Source organism: Anas acuta, chromosome 8 (assembly GCF_963932015.1).
Source record: "Anas acuta chromosome 8, bAnaAcu1.1, whole genome shotgun sequence".
Taxonomy (NCBI): domain Eukaryota; kingdom Metazoa; phylum Chordata; class Aves; order Anseriformes; family Anatidae; genus Anas; species Anas acuta.
This window is the reverse complement of record NC_088986.1, coordinates 7,946,720-7,965,467: the sequence shown is the minus strand read 5'-3', so window position 1 is coordinate 7,965,467 and position 18,748 is coordinate 7,946,720. Positions and strand designations below refer to the sequence as shown.

Below are 18,748 nucleotides of genomic sequence, written 5' to 3'. Positions count from 1 at the left end.
TATTTTATAAAAACAAAATTCTGTTATGAAAGCCATTTTTTTTTCTCAAAAAGTTCAAGAGTTCACTTAAGGAGATCATTATCTCAATGCCAGCTACAGTTTGCCAATCTGCCTGCCCTGACCAGTCTGAATCACACTGAAGAAAGGTATTAGGACCAAACCCTGATAACGATTTTCCGATCAAAAAGGCCACGAAGCAGTGGAGATGCTGCCCACCAGCTATTCAAGCACAGAATGAAGCAGCAGCCTACAGGGAACTCTCCAGGAAACCTCCACAACTCTCTCTGACTGAGGAATGAATTGCTATGGAAATAGCAGGTAGATTCACGTATTTCTTTTAGTTTACATACAAAAATTATGATGTGGTTCAGGCTCTACTATTTTTAAAAGGTTTCTTAAAAAAAAAAAAAGAAAAAAAAAGAACGAAAAACACCAGCAAATACTTGACTGCACATAGGCAATTCCATGGAAAAAAAATGTTTTACAGTCAAATTAAGAAAACAAAAACATTAACTTACATTAATTCCCCTTTTCACTCCCTGCAAATTTTAGCATATTTTAATTAGTAAGTGTTAGTTACCATAGCTACCATCACCACACTACCTTTGAAGTCAATTTGATTAAAATCCTGAAATTCATACTTTTTTTGTACCATAGTTAAGCTTATACAACATTTACAAGCTTAACTTGTGTTATGTGGCATAAGGTACATACAAAGATCAAGAGAAATAACACTGTAGGTGACCTGTATGCCTGAGTGTCATAAAAATACGTAAGTAAATGACTTTCGACTGTTCAGAAGCAAAAAGCAAATGTGACTGAGGAGCAAGCAGGTCAATTGAGAATGGTTTAAGAACAAAAAAAGATATTTCCTTCTGGAATAAATGCAGAGATAAAGGAAAAGAGAAAACTAGGGGGTAAAATCTTCTCACACAGACACATTCTTTTTAAACGCCTTTTTACTGGCACTTTATGCCGCTGATGACATACAGCGATAACCATTATCATGAGGGTTACAGGCAACAGTTTTAAAAGTTCCCTTTTTTTTTTGGCTTTGCACTAATGTGCCCTATTAAGACTTCAATGCTGAACATACAGATATGATAAAGATGTGCCTTTGTATAAGCCTTTTATATCTCAGACATGCTCCTACAGTAAAATTTAGAAGAAAGGGGGGAAAAAATAACAATCCACCCTTCATCTTGAAATAGTTCAGAATAAAGCGGATCAAACACAAGATGAGTGTGAAATGCGGCTCTGAATATTCTTTATGAATACCACCACACTTGTATTCATGTGGTACGAACACTACCACGTTCTGTTGAAGAGTGTGATGTGGTTATTCTGTGACATACAGGCAAAACGGTTTGGTGAGCCTCTGCACCTCAAACATCACAGCAGAAAGTAATATATAGAAATAGATATGTATATATATAAATATGCACATAAATTTAATCTAGACCGTATTTTGAACAAGTTTGCTTCAGCAGCGTGTGCCCTGTTGGGCTTAGCTCCACTCAGTGACTAGAGGAGGGCCACTCACAAGGCAAGACCCAAGGCACAGGTGGGAAGAGACACGTGTTGATGTCCCGGAGTTCGAAGTCCCACTCAGCCCATAGGTACTCCACAACTATCCCAGAAACAAAACAAAACAAACAAACAAACAAAACAGTCTGGGAGGAACCACAACTACTACTGGAAGGCTTCCTATGGCACTTCTTTACTTGGGGTCACACTGGAAATACCCAAGAAGCAGTTGCCTGAGTTGCACATCATGAAAGGAAACAGACCTAGAGCTTTCTAGGAACAGAAAAGTTTGCAGCTTCCACAACAGCTCATGCAGTCTGCTGGTTGCCCTGTGTCTGAGCATAGGCTGCCACATGGGCACGAGGTGGGCACCGCTACGCCCTGCTCTGCCTACTCCACATAGTGCAAGGAATAACAAAATAAAAAATAATAATGCACAAAGAAGCACAAACACAGAAATACAAATAAAAGCTTTGGATGAATTTTATACATCAAGATCACTTCCTGACCTAAATTCTGTATATTCTTGGGAAAATCTAGAATCTCATCCTGTAAAAATTTCACCTGCTCTAGCACTTGACAATGCCTCTCCTCCAGCAGCTATCCAAAGTAGGCAGCTTCAATTTGTTCAAGTGTATCCACCCTCAAACTTACTCCCAACTCAGCAACAAAAATCATATAATTTAAAACTGTTCTGGGAACAAAGATTTTACAGCCTTCTGAAATACACAGCAAATTAGCTCATGATGAGCTGCACTGGCTTTTAAAGATTTTTTTTTTTTTTAAATCACCTAACCTATTTTAATAAAAAGTGGAGCATAACATTTTATAAAGGAGCAAGAAAGAATAAGGGTACAGGCAGGTATTAACATGTCTGCAGTGGCAGGTAGGGAACTGCAGTAAGAATCTGATGGAGATCAGTTTGCTATGACTGTGTGGGTGGGAAATGTTAAGGACAGCAGGTAGGGAAAATAATTTACTGTAGTCAAGAAATAATGTATTAGAAAGTAGTCCCTATTAACTCGTTAACAAATGCAACCTTTAGTAATAAACTTTTTAAAGTCCCTGTATCTCTGCTTGTTCCACCTAATACTCATCACTTTGTAGAGCAAGGAAAGGTTCCCGTAAGGTCATCTAAGAATCATACAAGCTCCTAAAAGGTGCACACACTTAGAGACAAAACTCCCAGTGACTATATTGGATAGCTGTGGAAAAAGTTGCAAGTGGCACACATATTTCAACACTAGGGATCAGAAAACAGCTTGTCAGCATTTTGATGAAAGGACACAAAGGAAGAAAAGGGAAAAAAAAGGAGAGATGTGGATGATCAGAAAGACAAACTCAAACTTCTGAAAAGCTGTCTATTTTTGTATTCTCGATGAGAAAGACCAGTTAACATGTCACCTCCAAATCTGCTTTACAGTGCAACTCTAGTCTGCTGAGCTGTATTTTCCATTCAAGAGGTAAATAAAACGATTCCTTCATTACTACGTAACAACAGTTGCCTATTAACCAGATACTGAACTTGTTGTGGAACAGAGCGTTCGTTTCAGTACGCCTTCTACAGCTCAAATGTCTACAACTGTCCTAGCCTGGGGTTAACCTTCCTAGCTCTAGCGTTAGTCTTGGGCTAACTTTTGAAGAAGTCGAAGGTTCCCAAACCAACGCATGCTGCCACAACCAGCAGGTCCCAACCACACACACACAGGCATGAGAAAAGCACACACCTGCTCCCAGCTCGTCTATCACTGCTGTCATACTACTACATATTGTTTATTACTGAAGTATCCAGAAGACGACAGTATTTATCTCCCTACCATACCAAGTCTGTCACAATTATGTGATGTTCTGAGCATGCCCAACACACTACCCTTTAAAAAAAATAAATGGAAAAAAATTTGTGATACCTTCACATCAGTTCCCTCTGCCCTGCAGCATCAATAGCATTTCTCACAGGTGTGCAGGTTTCCAAACATTCAACCTCACCACAAAAGATCAAAGAAGTGCTTCTAGACTCTCTCAAATCAAGACAATTGTTTCATGAATTATCTATACAAAGAAAGCTCCAATAGAAGTTTGTACTATGGGCATGAAAACTTATTTATCCCTGGCGCACTCCTGCTGAAAATAAGGAGGGTAAAAGTTTTAAAACTATCCTTTTTTTAAACAACATAGAAAAGGAAAACTTGTTTCAAAAGAAAAATCATGATGCTAATCTGTAAAAGTTGAATTGGTCACTATAAACCAAAAATTCTGCTGAAGGGTCTTCATGTAAGATCAAGTTTTCTCCCCAGTATTTATAACCACTCTAAAATAAACACCTATATTAAAAATTTGGGGAGGAAGCGACAACTTTAAAAGTAAGTAATCCTTTGTACATAACATATTTTGAATTCAACTACAGTATCTTTACACACTGGAGGGAGGAACGAAGAACAGAAGTAAGGATTCAGGTGAGAAGTTCTCCAAGGATGTCAAACACAGATACAGTCAGGTATGTTGAGATGTGATAGATGTGATAAAGACAGTTGTATGTTTCTTTGTGCTCCTGACCCACTAGAAGTATCTCCTGTAGATACTGCAATCTCTGAGGAGCAATTAGTGCAAACCACTAATATAAGTAACAAGTCTAGCTCCCTGGAGGAAACAGCATTGGTTTGTTCTGTCTCAAGAGCGATGAAGCAAAGAGCAACTGCACAGAAGACAACTTCTCTTAGGTACAACCTGTTTGGAACAAGGAAATTGACAGAAGTAGGTGCACTTTCTGCTGGGTTCACTACTTGGCAAACTGAGGCAACCTGGTAGGCTCACCATGTGAGCAAATCCGCTGTGAGAATTTCTGAAACTTTTAACTTGGGTTGAGATGAACATGGTGAACAGAAAGGACATTGCTACTGCAGTTCTCCAGTAAGAAAGAGGAAGGTGAGCTCCATGTGGGATGTCCCTGAGAAGAGGCCAAGCAAAGCCCAAACAGCAACACTGCTGTCTTCCATGTTATCTGACAGGTAACTTGCAAGAAATGCGTCCTATACAAATTCTGCTCTGCTATAGACAGGACACACAAATGAAGTGGTGGCACAGGACAACAAAAACTTCGCCTAGTGGGTTCTCCTGCTACCCTGAACTCCTGGCGTGGCAGCTGTTCAGAAACTGGAAAAACTTTACAAGGAATGATGTACATGCTTGCCTTTTTCTTATTCTTTCCAAGCACCTGCTTGGGGCCACTGCTGTAAAGAGGACACTGGCATGAGTCGCTGACTCCAGGCCTAAACGGACCACCAACTTGATCCACTTTGGGAACTGTTATTTCCAAAAATAAAACTATAACTAAGAAAACACTAGTTTTACGTGACTGTAGCACTAAGCTGCCCTGTTCAGAGACGAGAAACAGGCACTGCCTTCCCAGGACTCAGTGCCAGAGAGCAGTTTCTGAGGCCCATTCCGCACTTGGGGAAATGGACGTAAGCAGCATTTCTCCTTCCCAAGCGGAGGGCTCAGGATCCAAACCCTACGTCCCCTTGGCTCTTCATAGGGACAGTCCAACCGTCAGCCACCATCTTCCCACCGTGGCTGGGACAAGCCCGCGCTGGCCAGCAAGTTGCCACAAACAACCTCAAACTTTTTAGGTGCGCCAACTCCGAGCAGGGCAGCGCATCGTTGCAAGGCAACTACACAAAGTCCTCATGGCAACGTGCGGCGAGACGTGACCTGGGGCCACGCAGGAGGGGAGCACCATCTCACCAGGGCTGCCCCCCAAAAAGCGGGTTCAGTTCTCAACAGTGGTTTATGTAGGTGAGGTATGAAAGCTGAACGTGAGACCAGCGCCAGGCAGCCAAGCCAAGAGCTTTATTTTTTTATTTTTTTTTCCTTCCAATTTGCGAAGTGCCTTACACAAGCAGCGCGGACATAAAGCAGCACCCCTCCGGCTTGGCAGCGCGCTGCCCAGAGCCGCAGAGTTGCGTACAGCGGGGACTGCGGGCGCTATAAATACCCCGCGCACCCACACCTCAACTTCGGGGGCCCCGAGTACGGGTGTGTGTGTGAGTGTGTCAGAGTGTGAGTGTGTGTGTGTGGGGGGGGGGGGCTAATTTCACCTCGACATCACCACCAGGACCAGAACCAGAACCAGGACCAGGACCAGGTCCAGGTCCAGGACCACCAGGACCCCCCCAGCCCCACAGCACCCCCCTCCCGCCCCCCTCCCGTCCCTTCCCACCCCCTCCTCCGCTCTACCCCCCCCTTCTCCCTCAGCAGCGAGGGGGCGGCTGCAGCCCCCCCCCCCCCCCCTCCCGCCACCCCCCAGCCCCATCCCCGTGCCCGCCGCCCACCTGCCAGCGCCAGGATCTGGGCCTTGTGCAGCAGCAGGCGCTCTCCCCACTCCCCGGGGCTCTCGTCGTCCTCGTCCGCCTCCTCGGGGTTGCGGTAGACGGCGTAGACCTTCTGGTTGTCGAAGTCGAGCTGGGACGTGGGGCTGAAGTCCTGCACGCAGGAGACGGGCAGCGCGTAGCAGACGTTGTCCTCCAGGAACCGCACAAAGGCGTACATGGTGCGGCGGGCGGGCGGGCGGGGCGGCCGCGCCGGTCCCGCGCTCCCCGCTCTGTTATTGTTCCTCAAAATCCGCCTCTGCGCTCGGCTGAGCTCGCCTGGCCGCGCCGCCAGCGCCGGGATAAGGCACGAGCAATCCAGCGCGGAGCGCACGGAGACGGGAGGGAGGGCGCGGGGCCCGGCCCGCCAGGCCCGGCCCCCGGTTGCGGCCGGTGCCCTCCTGCCTGCCCCTGTGTCCCCCAGAACACCACAGAAACTCTTTGTCCTTGTCCGACAGCGGTGCCCGTGGCATTCTGAGCACGAATTCCCAACCTAGTGGGCGCACACAAGCAGAGTTAACGGATGTTTTCACGCTCCTGTGTGAAATAAAGTAGCCACATTGCTTAATCTAACCCAGGTTTCTGGTACTGAGGTCTGTTTGGCCCAGCGCTCAGAGCAGCCCAACACAACAGAGTTATTTAAAGGCCAAAATAAAAGCAGAATGAGTAACCGACAGCGAGAGAGGGGCATCTCTATTTTTGGAAAAAGGCAACACAACCCAAAATGCCAACACAACCCAAAATACCAACACAAAATTAATCCAAAATACTTTCCTGGTTTGCATATCCCTAAACATTTGCCAGTATTTCTGCCCATTACACTGAGTTTAACTACGCTGAATTTGTTGTTCTTGGTTATCGTTTATAGGCTTCTTTGTACATGAGAGTAAACCACAACCTGGAAGAAAAAAAATCAAGTAAAGTTTTGACTGAGCACTGGAATGGGTTGACCACAGAACTAACGGAGTCTCCACACTCAGAGACAACTTGACAGATGTGCGTGGTTGTGGGCAGCCAACTCTAGCTGGCCCTGCTTGAGGAGGAGATTATGGACAAGTTGATGTCCAGAGGTCACCGAATCAGAATATTCTGATTCAAGGTCCCCTCCCTCCTCAGCTATTTGTGAAGGTATCAGAAATGCATAGCAGAAGGCTGTCTGTCTCAGGCAGCCCATGAAAACATAAGGCACGCGTACAGGTATAGTTAAGCCAATACAAGTATTTCAGAAACAGGCTGTAAACTTCCCATACAAAAATGGCAGCTTTATTATTTTAGCAATTACAGAGTTTTGCAAATACTTCAGTTTAGGATTGGGGATTTAAGCACCAGTACTTTATGTTAACAATAAAGTATTGCCAGACTGGTATGTAATTACAGGCAAATATAAGTCTGCTACAAAGTATGGATGACAAATGTATTCTAGTAGCTAGGCTGCACAGGAAATGAAATTCCAGCAAAGACTGTGTTGCTGATCAAACAATAAGGGCTGCTGTAGCGATCCTCTACCTTCTTTTACAATGGAGGTAGAAGGAGCTGCAGAAAGATGACAGGACAGACTGATGGCTGGAATTACTCCGTGGACGCTGTTAAAATTACATGAAGGACAATTTTGTCTGACTAAGTTCAGTGGCTAGTGAGGGATTCAGTACACTGAGTCTTATTGGGATTGTATTTCCTCTGCAGCTGAAATCTATTAGCAACATCTAAGGCTGCTGTTAAAAGGAAAGGAAAACAGAAAAATGGAGAAAGTAGATATAACAGAAACGAAAAGAAGTTAGGGACTCAAAGGTTAGGGTAGATGCGGAAGAGGAAAGATCTCTTCAGGTACCAAGGAGACCTGGGTAATTTCCCCTAATGAAAGAAAACTATAAAAGCATTCATGTAAGGGCAAGTAGCATCAGAGTGTGTATTTTTTACTTTGCCTTTTTTTTTTGTTTTGTTTTGTTTTGTTTTTGGAAAATGAACACTAAACTGGCATTCACAACATTTTACATTTGAAGGTTCAATTACAGCAAAGGCTATAAAGATCTTTGTGTCAGTGGCAAGAAAAAAAAAAGGTCTCAGATTGTTTAGAAAAGCTGTTTCACAGTTCTCCATTGAAGGACATTTTTGGGAACAGATTAAGGGTTGGAATGACAAATGTGTGTTTACACTTGGTCCCCAGCACACACATTGAGCCAGAAGGCATTATAATGCTAAAGAATTAATAATGATCCCATACATTTCTCTTCTGCCTGCAAGGCACTGTGTTAATTTCTGGCTCTGAAATCTATAAATAATCTGCATTGGGTAGCTGTGAAGCAGCGGAAAAAATCAGTTTAAGCACAGAATACAAACACAGAAGTATCAGCACTCCTTTCCTTCAGACCTTCCTCCTTTCTGCTAGTAGTTAGCCAGTTGGTTGAGCACTGGCTAGCCAGAGAACCTAAAGCTTGAAGACATAGAGCTATTTTACAGGCGTAGGTTTGAAAGCTCATTATTAAGGGAATGACTGTATCCTCAACAGATTTAAATCCTTTAGCAATTCCCAGCCTTTTAGAAACAACAAAACCCTGCTGAGAAGGAGATTGTCATACTTTCAAAATACAAATGAAGCCTTACCTTAAAAAGTAAAAGTGTCACTCCAAGAGTCAGGAAACCACAAAGCACAGTCCCAGCCCTTGAAGGACTTGTGAGTGGCTGTTTCCTGGAACACTACCTACATTTTTCTGCTGCTATTTTTCTTGAAAAGTACAAAAAAATAGCATTAAAGCAGAAAACTGATGCCTGCTGTTTTGATGGGAACTCTGTGTTTTCACTTAAAGATACAAAATGAAAAGCTAATAGTACCAATAATAGTTATGCAGGTGCTAAATCTCTTCCACAGCAAAACATTAAAATTAGATGTATCAGTCACGTTACTTCCATGTTTAACATCAAACTTTCGAGGAATGCCATATTGGTTTTAAATCTAACAATGAAGTAATTCCCATTTTCTTTTACCATTCAAGTGGAGGGGCTTCAATACTATGTGACTATTCAACAATAATTGTATGCTGGGCTACTAGTAGGAATCCTCACACATTAAATGCACTATTTAGAAAATTTAATTGTTTTCTGGTAAAAACTTACTTATCTTCAAAGTAATACATTTCTTAAACAGTTGCATGAGCTTGAAAGTACCAAAAGAAAGATGTCTTCACAACTGTTTAGATAACTCGCTGCATTTTAACAATAGCAGTTAAACTCATAAAGCTTAAAGAATGGCTAACAATATTCAGGAACTGAAGACTGTTCAAAGGCTTAAGTAAGTACACACATTCAATCCACTCAGGATACGGTTAGTTTTTGACCAAGAATATGTTCCATCAGGTAGTCAGAAAACATCTCAAGTTGATCAATTATATAATATCTCATTTTTTCCTCTTTTGATAAAGTGAAAGATAAAGTCATTTCTGGGTATAAATGAATCTTTCCATGAAAAAAATCATATACAACTTCTAGGTGTTTTGAAATGGAGAAGGTGATGGGATGAGGGGACTTATCTAGACAGGACAATGCAAGCATTTCCAAGGATTGGTCCCACTTCAGCTTTTTTTATTATTAATAATTTTTAACTCTCAAGACACCACTGCCATACTCTGCTTTCAGTGTCAATGATTGCACATAAAATTCAAACATAAAAAACAAGGTCCAGTTCCTATACGATCCTAGGAGATGGACAAGAAAATGCTTGTGTCCACATATAATTTCTGAAGTGCTCCAATACCAAAAGGACAGTGTATGGGAACCTAGATTACATAGATAAATTCTTAAGATTTAATCTTTTGAAATCTATGGCCTTCAACCATCCCCACAGGAAGAAGGGCAGCACTGCAAGGCTATTTAGTCCCAATTCCAGAGGGTGATCTAACCTTTCTTGGGGCTGATAATACTTTATCTTCTTTTACATTAAACTTGTGCATCCTAACAGAATATTCTTTCAAAGAAATGAAACCTAAGGAACATTTTATGGATCCATTCACATAGGAGACATTTATTTCCCAGAGGTAGCTGGTACATTCTGCAGCAAGACAATGTAATGATTAAGCAAAAGTGACCACTGGAGAAGGCGCTTTCCTTGCTGTTAATGACTGGCTGGAGAAAGCAAGGTCCAAAGACAAAGACAGACTGTCATTAACTGCTGAAAATTCCCAACGTAAAGGCCATTATTACTATTATAAAGCTGGAAAATAAATAATTATATTCTTTAGGGGCTTGTACGTATTGAAAAGACAAAATTCCAGTGTCTGTTGCTGTGGATACTGGTCTGTAAGACACTTATCTTTCCCATTCTGTCAGGCTATGCAATGGATAGATCTGGGACTGGCAACCCTTCAAGAATGGGTGCCAGACTGTATTTTCCTTTTCCAAATTACAGGTTAAACGTGCTTACAGAAAGTCAACAGGAATCAGGAGGCACTGCCAGTCGGCACTACCTTGCCTCAGCATGAGGCAGCAACTGTCCTCACTCTCACCCTGCTCTTCGCTCAGCAGGGGCCAGGAGCTGGGTTGTCTGGGAGCTGCAAATGACCCTCAAAGCATCGCGACTTCCAGCTCCCACCCAGCTGGATACCATTCAAAATCTTGCTAAATGCCATCCTCTGTATTCAGGCAGTATGCTGTTTTCCACACTATAAATTTCTTGCCTGAGAGAAGCAAGTAGGCGAGACAATGTTTTCTTTGAGCTGACGCAGGCATGGACTTGCCTTTAAAAGGTGTCCTGTTGGTACCACTGCCGCCATCTTCAAGACCTTCTCTGAAGACATAGCTGCAGTCCAAATGATTTTACCGCTAACATCCACTGAAGGTTTCAACCTACAAATAGCTGTAAATCTGAAAATTTAATTTGAGATTTTCCTTTCTTTTGTTTAAACTGACTTTTGGTTGGCTCTTTACAGTAATTTTACTAATATGACTATAGATGTAGATTTACATATATAGATTTTGCACCACTGCAGGAACTGGATTCCTTCCCTAACTTAGATGCCAAAGGGACTGTAATTTGGCAAGGACTAAACACTACGCAACCTGGCTTCAGTGTAAATTATAATTACTATACGCTGTGCATGGTTAGCTTATACAGAGATTCTGAGTAAGACAGGACTCATAACCTTTTTTCATAGTATTTCCATTTTGGTTTTCAGTTCTCACATCTGTACAGCATTGTCCCATCTTGAACCAGCATTTGTGTCTCGTACTGGCAAGGGAAGACAGTCCCACAACCCTTTTCTATATAGGTCAATTCTGCTTGAGAAGTTCACAGAAATAACATGGGATATGTACAACAGAAAGAGTCAACTACTACCGACTGCATTTTTCAAGAATGGTACCTTCACATACTCACATTTCCACTTTCCTTCGAAAGTCTGATTTCAGAGGGAGAAGGGACAGACTCTAGGGATGAGTCCTACCTTTTTGTAAAGTTCTTGACAATCATCAGGAGTGGGGTTGCATAAGTGAGGACAGAATCAAAAGTGCTTAAAGCGAAATGTTTTCACGCCCCAGTGCTTTTTAATTCATATTTTTGTCTTGCCCTCTCTAATCCCTTTCAAGAATAGCTATAGTTCAGTCTGAAGTGAGTTTGTATAAAATACTCCCAGGAAATAGTGCTCACATCTCACCACTTCAGAAGAGAAGATCAACTCTGCTTCTTCTGATTAAAGTCACAATCAGAGGTGGACCAACAACTCTTTTGAAGAACGAATGTGAGCATGTAAAATTCCTGTTGTGGAAGGTCAATAGGAGATAACACAACAGAAATAACCCTTGTAATATTTCAGAAAAAATACCGTCCTCAGCTGTGTCTCATTACTTTAAAATTTAAATTAATAGAACGTAATATGTTACAGTTGAAAACTGAACATTGCAACTGCTAGATACTAAACTAAACTGAACATTGCAACTGCTAGATACTAAACATGCAAGTCGTCACTGCTATGCAAACTTTTGATATAGTCTGTGAACCACTCCACACCTACTAACACCAGATACCTTTGATACAATAATTCGCAGGTTCCAAATGGAGTGAACCTGCTCTGCACAAGTAGGTGAATTTTTTATCTTTATATATACACAAATTATAAAGATATGTATATATATATAATATATAAAAACTGGAAGGAGTTGCTGTTGCCAATCTCCCAGAAATTCATGTGTTAACTATAACAGACTCCAACACATAGGAATTCTTCTAGTTTTTAAAGGAGGGGTAACTCCTATTATCTCACGTAGCAAAGAAAATTGGCATTCATCTTTGCCCTACTTACAAGGAAGTTGTTTCCCTCAAAAAAGAAAAAGGCATAGGAAGCTGAAAACCCAAGAGTTGTTTTAATTCTCAAGGGGCTTCATGCTTCACTAGTATTTTTCACAAAAGCCTGAGCAACATCTATTGTACAATAATATTTAACATTCAGGAGAATCAGGATCTTTTCTAAAGTGTGATCAGAAAGGGGGGCCCTTCATAGGCTGTCACTGTATTCTTCATAACAAAGCAAGCTCTGTTTCATAAAGAAATACCTTGTACTAAAATACCCTAGGGAAACTATAGTTGTTTAATTTTGTGTTGTTTTATTTTTAAACAAAGATGGGAGTTTTAAGTTTGAGGTTCCCTTTAAGCACTCTTCTAACATGAATATGTTTAAGGATGCTCTATCAAGTTCATGCATGAAATGTCATCCAGACGTTAGTATATTTCTATGCAAATAGAACTGTGAAAGCTAATAACAGAAATCTGCATTTTTTACACATTTCCAGTGTATTATACAACTTCTCATTCTTTCCTGTTTTGTAACTCCCATTAGCCTCTCTTATCAATAAAACAAAGCTCAGGTTATATTGCCTCCTGCTTAAATTCTCCACAAACATCAAAGCTGGACATTTGAATAAGCAATTTAGTGTATACATTTTTATTCATTTCAATGTACTGATATTCTCCTGGTAGGAATAAAAATTCTGCAGAATAACTGCAGAGAAACATACCATTCAGAATATGAATTGAAATATTCTTGCAACGCTTTTCAGAGAGGATGGTGTGATATTAAGATTAGATCCTGTATATAATCAAATTTTGATGCTTGTACATACAGTCTGGTATTTTTTTTCCTTTATAAGGTTTGTATGCAAAAACACAGCAATCCAATATTTTGAACATACACTGTCTGCAGATACTACACAGTCCAAACCGATGAAAATATAATGTCAATGAAATAAAAAACAGTGCAACAACGCAGTATACAGACTTTACTAAATTCATCATAACTAGCTTTACAATTCCAAGGCCATAAAATATTGTAAAACCAGTCTTTCCAGACAGATAGAGTATAAGGGCTTGTGTCCATTCCTAAATTCAATCTTGGTGTACAGATTGACTCTTTTGGAGCTGTAAATATTTCCATAATCTTCTGAACTCGCTGATGTGATACACACAGCAGTTCTTCTAAATGACCTGTAACTTCCAAATTTGCTCCCCTTTTATTTACTAGTACATACAAGAGGTAATAAAATAGAAAAGATAAAATAGGTGGGGAGACAAGGATTATATTACAAGCAAGAGATGTTACTACGGAGAATAACCACAGTATTTAGTGATCATAAATGTAAAGCAAGCCTGCAGTTTTTATCCAAAAACACAAGGCATACAATAAAAGACCACAGAGAAGTCTGAATTTTATTCAACGGGTCAAATACAAGCTGGTCAGTGCAGTAGCACAAGAATTAAATAGTTAATTGCTTAAAAAGTTAAAAAGTCAAAAAGTCAAAAAGTCAACTCATTGGGAAGTCTGCTAATAATGGTTAAGATAAATTTCCCATCTATGAAAAGTGATTAATCAATACATCTCTTAACAAGAAAGGACAGTTCTACTGACAACAGTTATTTGCCTTGCCTCTGACCTGAAGGAAAAGGCATAGTCATTCTCCAAGGGCAAGTCACTCAGTCTTTAATCCTCTACTATGACTACTAACAAGGCTACTGATTATAAAAAAATAAAAATAATAATAATAATAATAATAATAATAAAAAAACCACACATTATATTGAGGCTTTTCTACTTACCTGAGTGATCATATATCACCCACAGATGCATTTCACTGATTTTACACACCGTGTGACAAATATTTTGATTTTCCCTGGTGTCTCCAAAACTCACTGAAATCTCTCCTGACCACTATCACAGTATTATTTTTTAAGTCCATTCCATTCATCACAAAGAACAGGGACAATAGCCATTCCCACTCACACTTCATGTTGTGAAATGGACTCAGAGAATGTTTTCAGTGGGCCTGAAACATGCAATGTTGCAGTCCAAGAAATCCTAAAGAGTTATCACCTTACCCTGCAGGGCTGTCTCAAAACAAGATCTCAAATACCATCCATGCTTAGTGTGGAAGATGCCCAAATCCCATCCATAGAAACCATGGAGCACAGTGCATTGGAACTCCCATCTCCACGGAGCAAGGACTGCCAGAGGATGCCTCCATCTTCTTTCTTTCACAGCCTGAAATTCTCACCTGAACATATATGCAGCCCTCCTTTCAAAACACAGGTTGAGAGAGAGATCTTTACAAAGTGGCCAGCAAGGCCAGGAGGGCACCACCATGATATCTCCCACGTTATATCAAAAACCTCCCACCAGGGCAAGGAATATATTTGGCTCCCCCCTTTAATCTGGCTGAAGGGGTTCAGACCTCCACTCTGTGCCTCCAGTTGTAAAAATTGCTTTCTTCATCTGGACATACATGATTTCTTAGAGCCGCCCTCCACCAGGAAGGGAATACGTGTCTCCAAATTTCAGGCTCAATGTATAATATTCCAGTTGACTTCTAATTGATCACTTGTAAAGGCAGAAGCATAGCAGGTGAGCAAGCTACTGCAGGGTAACAAATCTATTCCCCTGAGAGCAAACTACCTTGAATTAACTCACATTTACCAATTGTAAGAGCACATACATGGACAGTTACTGTAAATCAGCTGATTTGTGGGAAGCTCGTTATTCTGCAGTAATTTATTTTGAGGTCTGTATTCTAGAGAGAAAAATGTTGCTGAAGTGGGAAGTAAGAAATGTAACTAACAATTAGACTTGCTCTCAAATACCTCCAAGGTTATGTTTCCTCCAACAAGACATTCTCAGTGAACATACTTGTAGTCTCTTATATTGTATTACATTTTTTTTTTTTTAACATTGATTGTAAGACAATTATAAGTGAAAAAAAAAAATAAAAATTGGTTTGAGCATAAATGCCCCACTATTATTTATTTATTTATTTTTAGTTACAGACCTCACTGAAATACCAAGATCAATATAATCTTCATACTTAGGAAGACTAAAAATATTAGAATTTCCTCTTAAAGACTCCTCTGAAATGACACCAATGTCTTTGGGATGCTATTTAACATACATAGTGGAAGACTCTCAGTAATCTGTATTTCTAAGTTGGAAAGTAACATGGGTTCCAGTATCTTAACTTCCATCTTTTCGGTTTAGAAATTTTGTTCCTAGTGAGATGATTTACTAAGTTTTCTCTAGGCAATTAAAATCTATTCTACAGTTCAACCTTTGGATGATATATAAATACATACATAGACACTCCTACAAGGCAATTTGTCTGCCAATCTGGAAAATGCTAACATTATAGTCAATAAGTCAACAGTTTGCAATGTTAAATTACGAAATCAGAAAAAAAAAAATCTAGCTTACATTCAATCTGGATATAAAGATCATTAGAATTTCTAATGTTCTGTGTGGGACAGTAAAATTCAAAGACGACTGTATTCTGCCCCAATAACCACGATCTGCACAGCACATTCAGGTATTGTTGGAGAGATTAAAAACACAAAAACAGAGCAGAACAGCTCAGCATCAGATAATCACAAGCAATTCTATGTCAGCAGCAGACAGCTGGAGACATATGCCAGCAATATTGCAAAAGTGGTAAAATGGAGATTTCATGACAGCAAGAACGTGGGATTCATACATTAAGCTAAAACTCAACCAAAACCATTGAAATTGTTGTGCACAAGTAACAGCTCTCTGTCACAGTGTTCAGAAAGCCTACCATTTGGCATCAAAAAACAACAAAAATCCCTTAGAGATTAAGCAGAAGAAAGTAATACTTCTCTCTTTAACATTTTTATATTTTTCATGTTGAACATGTGTGTTTTCACTGTTACTGATTATTGTGGGTGAACAGATCAGAACAATTTTTCAAGATCAGTTGGAAGAGCTGTTCAGCTATATACCAAACTCGTGTTTTGTGAAAATTGTGTGTGAAAAAGCAGTTTGACGGAATCTTACTTACAAATATTTGTTTAAAGATTTTTTACTTCAAAGTAAAAGTTCAAAATAGAATGATCAATAGTGTTCGGTTTCAACTGATATAGCTGGAGTCATTCTGTTATTCCCTTCCCCTTGGGTTTCAAGTGTCCATCAACTATTATAATTCCCTGATACCCTCTCCAATCTGTCCTTGTTTTTGTCTCTCACTTTTTAAATATAAATATCTACTGGTAAAAAGTGTATAAATCCAAGAAAGAATCTAAAAAAATCCTTTTGTAATTATTTTGAAATCAGTAGAGTTAGAACAGGGGAAAATACTTTGACTTGTGAGGTAAAAATAATCAACCTTTTAATGATCTACCTTTCCATTCTTTTCTCCCTGAGCCTATCTTATAGTAATCAAGATCTTTTTCCATCCCCCATCCCCTTTTTTGTTTGTAGTTAACCATGTAAAACCAGAATTTAAAAAAAAAAAAAAAAAAAAGAAAAGAAAAAAAAAGTCAAAGACCTGAACATGAAAAAACAAGTTCTCTATTTCACAAACCAAACCAAACCCTTCTGTGTGTTAGATTTCCTATAAAAATAGAAAATGCCTTGAATAGGTACACAAGAAAGTAAAAAGACTTCTGATGGGTTCAAGTCCCCTGCACACAAACAACAGTTTCAAAGCAACATTTTCCATTACAGCATGGGAGTGGTTAGACCCGAACATCTCCTGATTTTATTGCTGAGGCTCTGCCTTTGTATCTCAAGCATTTTGTCCTAGGATTTTTCCATGATGGGATTCCTGAACATGCAACTCTCAGAGAGCATAACAGAGACAAGTGACTTGTGAAGAATTAAGGCCCAGGCCACTGATGTCTTTGTGTTTTAGGACTAGATACCTGATGCAGGTTGAAGAACAATGTAACGCTTGAAGCACTGATGAAAGATTTGGGAAAAAAAAATAAAAATAAGAGGCATCAGCAAGAAATTGCAGATTGATTGCAACAACAAATGCCAAAACATCCTAAAAAGAATAAAAATGTGCTGAGTTAAAGAAATAAAAAAGAACCAATGGATACAAAGAGCTTGCAGGCCTCAGGTAACTTGCTTGCATAATTGACCTATATCTGGGGCACTTAAGCAATTTGCATAACTGATTTTTACAGAGATCCTTCTGCTTTGATGATGGTATTTGGTCTAGTTCAGTCGGTGGGGTAGACAGGATCTGCCTTAAACTTCAAGTAAAACTTCAGAAGCAAGTTGAAACTCATATTTTAGATGAATGGTGAGTCAGTACCTCCAGAGGAGAGACTGCCCATCAGTTAGGTATAGGAAGAACAACTCTTGCGTGAACTGATGATTGGTTCCTCAACACGTAGCACAGACCACCCACCTGGTTTTCAGAAGCCTAAAACAAGACTTGATGAACTTTAGCCCACCCATTCTCCTTTCCCAAAAAGTTTACACCTTATTACACACAATATCGTAGCTTATTTAAAAGCCAAGTCCTTTTTTAACTTGTGTTTGGGGTTGCTCCCATGCAAAATACATTACAGTGGCCTCTGTGCTTATCTCATGTCCATCTGGAAGCCATCCCACCAGATAAGCAATACTGGAGATGCACCAGAGTCATCTTGCATCCTCACCTTACCTAGGCTGGAATGCTGACTGCTGCAAAAAACACAAACTGGGAGTAGAACGTAGAGCTGAATACATTAATCAGAATGATCGCTGTTGCAAGATCTGCTAAGAACAAAGAAAACAAATTCAAGGAAAGTTAACACTAGAAACCATTTGCAAGGCTCCATGAGTCAGCTAATGAAATAACTGTCAACTGTAGACACGAACCTTTTGTGCTTTCACACAATTTAAATATAAAGTAATTTGCATTCAGGAATCCGAGTCTCCCTGAAAAAAGGATTAACAATTGGATTCACTTTCTTTCCACAACCTTTTTTCTCCCTCCCTTCCCCCCGGGGATGGCTCTGATAAGGTCACCTTATTAATGCAGATCTCTGTTTTCCAGAAAGCAGCCAGGAGTTTAACTGTTTCACTGTGAAATGATCTATGAGATGAGAACAGTCCATTTTTTATCCTTGATTGATCATTTCAGCATGTATAACAGCAAATCCTAAGGGACGCCGCTCAAATCTCTGCTTCAGAATGACCTAGAGACTCAACACTGAGAAGTGTTGCGCTCCACTACACAATCCTTCATAGTTTTTTTTTTCCCTTAACTTAGCATTTTCCACAAACAGAATAAAGTTGCTGTGCATCATTACGGTTCTCTACAGAAAAACATTTTATAAATAAATTAAAGTTTTAACAGCTGAGAATCAGGTGTCCCTACAACCAGAAGAGGAACAGAGGCATCAGACAGTTAAGACTTTTTCCTCAAGACACGTCAGGAAGATGTCTGTGATCTCAGTGCAGGTGTCACGACTTCTCATTTCCTTGCTGGCCACGAGGAAATATTTCCCATCTCTTAATAGCCTCTGATGGGAGCCGCCTCGTGCCAAAATCAGGGGCTCTGCCTTCTGTGTGACGAGTTGAAAATAAAGCTATTCTCTCTCTCTC

The 18,748-nt window shown here is 40.1% G+C and overlaps 1 protein-coding gene across 11 annotated transcripts in view; it reads right to left on the bottom strand.

Moving 5' to 3' along the window:
• BEND5 (BEN domain containing 5) overlaps positions 1–18,748 on the bottom strand; it is a 924,018-nt gene that overhangs the window by 366,179 nt on the left and 539,091 nt on the right. The window contains exon 1 of one of the 11 annotated variants that reach the window (XM_068689845.1): positions 5,856–6,307. The exons of 7 other annotated variants lie outside the window; for them this stretch is intronic. In XM_068689845.1, coding sequence (XP_068545946.1) covers positions 5,856–6,072 — 217 coding nt within the window. In that variant the 5' untranslated portion in view covers positions 6,073–6,307. Of the gene's footprint in view, positions 1–5,855; positions 6,308–18,748 lie in introns of those variants that run through there. 3 more of the 11 variants (XM_068689846.1, XM_068689848.1, XM_068689847.1) reach the window with 3 other exon arrangements.